Source organism: Trematomus bernacchii, unplaced genomic scaffold (assembly GCF_902827165.1).
Source record: "Trematomus bernacchii unplaced genomic scaffold, fTreBer1.1, whole genome shotgun sequence".
Lineage (NCBI taxonomy): Eukaryota > Metazoa > Chordata > Actinopteri > Perciformes > Nototheniidae > Trematomus > Trematomus bernacchii.
In genome coordinates, this window is record NW_022987644.1 from 870561 (window position 1) to 873144 (window position 2584).

Sequence of the window (2584 nt, forward strand, 5' to 3'; positions counted from 1 at the left end):
AAACACACTGATGTGGCTGAGTCATAAATACAAGTACAAACCAATTTAATCACAGACTGAGAAATAACAACTAATTTGTAAACTCACCGTCTCCAGATGGTTGTATGACTCTCTCTAACCCCCGTGACTGATAAAACTCCTTTATTCTTTTGTCTTCACCTGTTCAAACAGAAACATGGATGTTAGAAAAACATGACAGATATAGTGACAACACTTTTCAAATGTTAAAAACATGTGTTGTTTACAATACTTACCAACGTCAACAATTAACTAGTCTAAAACGTAATTTAAGTCCAGTATAACATTTCCTAAAGTGTTATCTAAGATTTCAGTGCCAAACTCTAACTAATGAACCCCATAGGAATGTATAATATAGGTCACGTGTTTGTACATTGGTTAAGGCAGCAGTATTGTTGTACGTACTTTCTTGTAGTCCCGGCACCAGTTTGTAGACGATGTCCTGCATCACTCGGTCCAGTTTGAGGTTGAGTAAAGGCTGCGTTTCATGGATTTTGATGTTGCACATTGGACAGTACTTGCTCGTTTGCAGGTATTTTACAATACAACTTTTGCAGACTGTAGAGCAGAGAGAAAGGAAAGACATTTAATTATCATTCCGATGGCTTCAGCCAACTAGACTTCAGCCAATACTTTATTTAAATAACGTGAATTATTTGGTCCAGTTTTGTTTAAACTCACATGTGTGCAAACATTCTGTAATTGTTGTGGCATCGATGAAGTAACCCGCACACAGGTAGCAGACAATGTGTTCGTTCAGGTCCTTGAGTTTCAACTTAACCTCCTCCTGTCAAGAAAAACAAACCAGTGTTAAAAAATAAACTTAACGTTTAAATGGAGCACAAATTCTTTGCACAGCCAAGCTTTAAAACAAGCAAACGGCTCACCCGAAAGTAAGATAATGAGCATGAAACCACACCAATGATTCACACCACATATTAGTGGTTTTCGTTATCATAATCAGCACTAATGACCCAACATTGGGTTAGTCATGCACCTGTCAAAAGTTGATCCCGGAAAAGCCGGAACACAATGACCTTTGACCACCATATGTAACTACGAAGGGAAAAAACGATAATAAATCAGAAATGTTTTAACCAGGAAAGCTAATACTTACACAAATCAGAACAAGCTTAATTGTAAATAGAGTGATTTTGACAGAAAGTGGGTTTACATTTGTTTGTTTGTACTAATGAGTCGCGTTGAGACGAACGACACGAGTTTAAACAAAACATTAAACGATAAAGAAAAAAATCAACCTGTTATAACTAAAAAGCACTTAAAAGTTAATTTAGACCTTGTTACTAATTCACCAGTACTTAATGGCAGGATTGGCTTGAAGTGAATACATCTGCACTTTCCTTGTTGTTGGTAGTTTGGATCTTTAAGTTTTTTTTTATTGTAAGTCGCTTTGGATAAAAACGTCAGCCAACTGAAATGTAATAACAACGCGGTGTGTTTCCGTTAAACACAAACCAACGGCAGTTCAAAAACAAACAACCGTTAACGTCCCAGTTCACACACATATCGCTTAAACTACAAGTAAACTCCCAAATTAAGAAAATAAAAACAGCCCTGTGTATCCTTAAATGAGTGTGATAACATTGACTCCATCATCCTCATGATGCTGCTCCACTGTTCAGGCGGAACAACACGGGTGTACAGTCTCCGTCCACGCATGCTCAAACACGACTCTCTCCATCAGCGCTGCGGAGACGACAACCATCTCCCGCGAAAACGTGTGTTTTTCCGGCCCCTTCTGCAGTTTGCCCGCCCGTACGGTTCTGCCCCAGTGCGGAGGAGGTCGAAAAACATGCCCACTCACCTCGTTTCTCAGCGGGTCCAATTTGTAGACGGACTGAAGCTGATTTCGTAGCCGCATCGCTATGGCCATCGGTCCTTGCTCCGCCATCTTTGGGAATTATGCTTACTTCCGGGTAAACCGGACGTGGTCTTTTGAGCAAACTGAAGGAGGCGGGTAACATTTAAACAATTAAATAAATAATGATATAAAACCAATATAAATTTATGAATACAAAGTAACTTTATAAATAAATGGGCAGGTAAAATATAAAAAAAATAAAATCATAATTAAAGGGCCACGAAACTATACAATACAAATACATATACACATATAAATAGATGAATAAAAAGTACCCTTACCCAAATAAAAAATTATACAAAAATAAATTATACATTATGTACATATTAAACTGACTTTACTTAATAAAACACTCGTTTTTTGTATTCAAGCCAACCCTAACTTAACCTATTAAAGGTATTTTAATAATATATTATCCTGAAGCTTTGCTGTATGGTTTAAAAACAAATGAGATCATGTGTTCCCCAAACTATAATTGTTTCTTGTGCCTTTTATTTTGAGCTGAACTCAGGGGTGTTCTTATGAGTCTCCCAATGTGTTTTAGAGAAACAATCCTACCAAAACATTAAAACCACCTCACTTCTCTTAATTTAATAATAAATAGATTTAGGTTTTAAGAGGTTAACAATTCCTTAAATGTAGATTCAATTATCAAGGCAAGTTCTTTCGTTGATCAAACCTTAT

General features: G+C 36.8%; 1 protein-coding gene across 2 annotated transcripts in view; it reads right to left on the reverse strand.

Moving 5' to 3' along the window:
• Positions 1-1956, reverse strand: part of pcgf1 (polycomb group ring finger 1) — an 8547-nt gene extending 6591 nt beyond the window's left edge. The window contains exons 1-4 of one of the 2 annotated variants that reach the window (XM_034133763.1): positions 1844-1956; positions 700-805; positions 424-576; positions 88-159 (exon numbers count right to left, since the gene is read on the reverse strand). In XM_034133763.1, the coding sequence (XP_033989654.1) occupies positions 88-159; positions 424-576; positions 700-805; positions 1844-1930 (418 nt within the window). In that variant the 5' untranslated portion in view covers positions 1931-1956. The remainder of the gene's footprint in view (positions 1-87; positions 160-423; positions 577-699; positions 806-1843) is intronic. The other variant, XM_034133764.1, reaches the window with a different exon arrangement.
• Between the last annotated feature and the right edge of the window lie 628 nt (positions 1957-2584).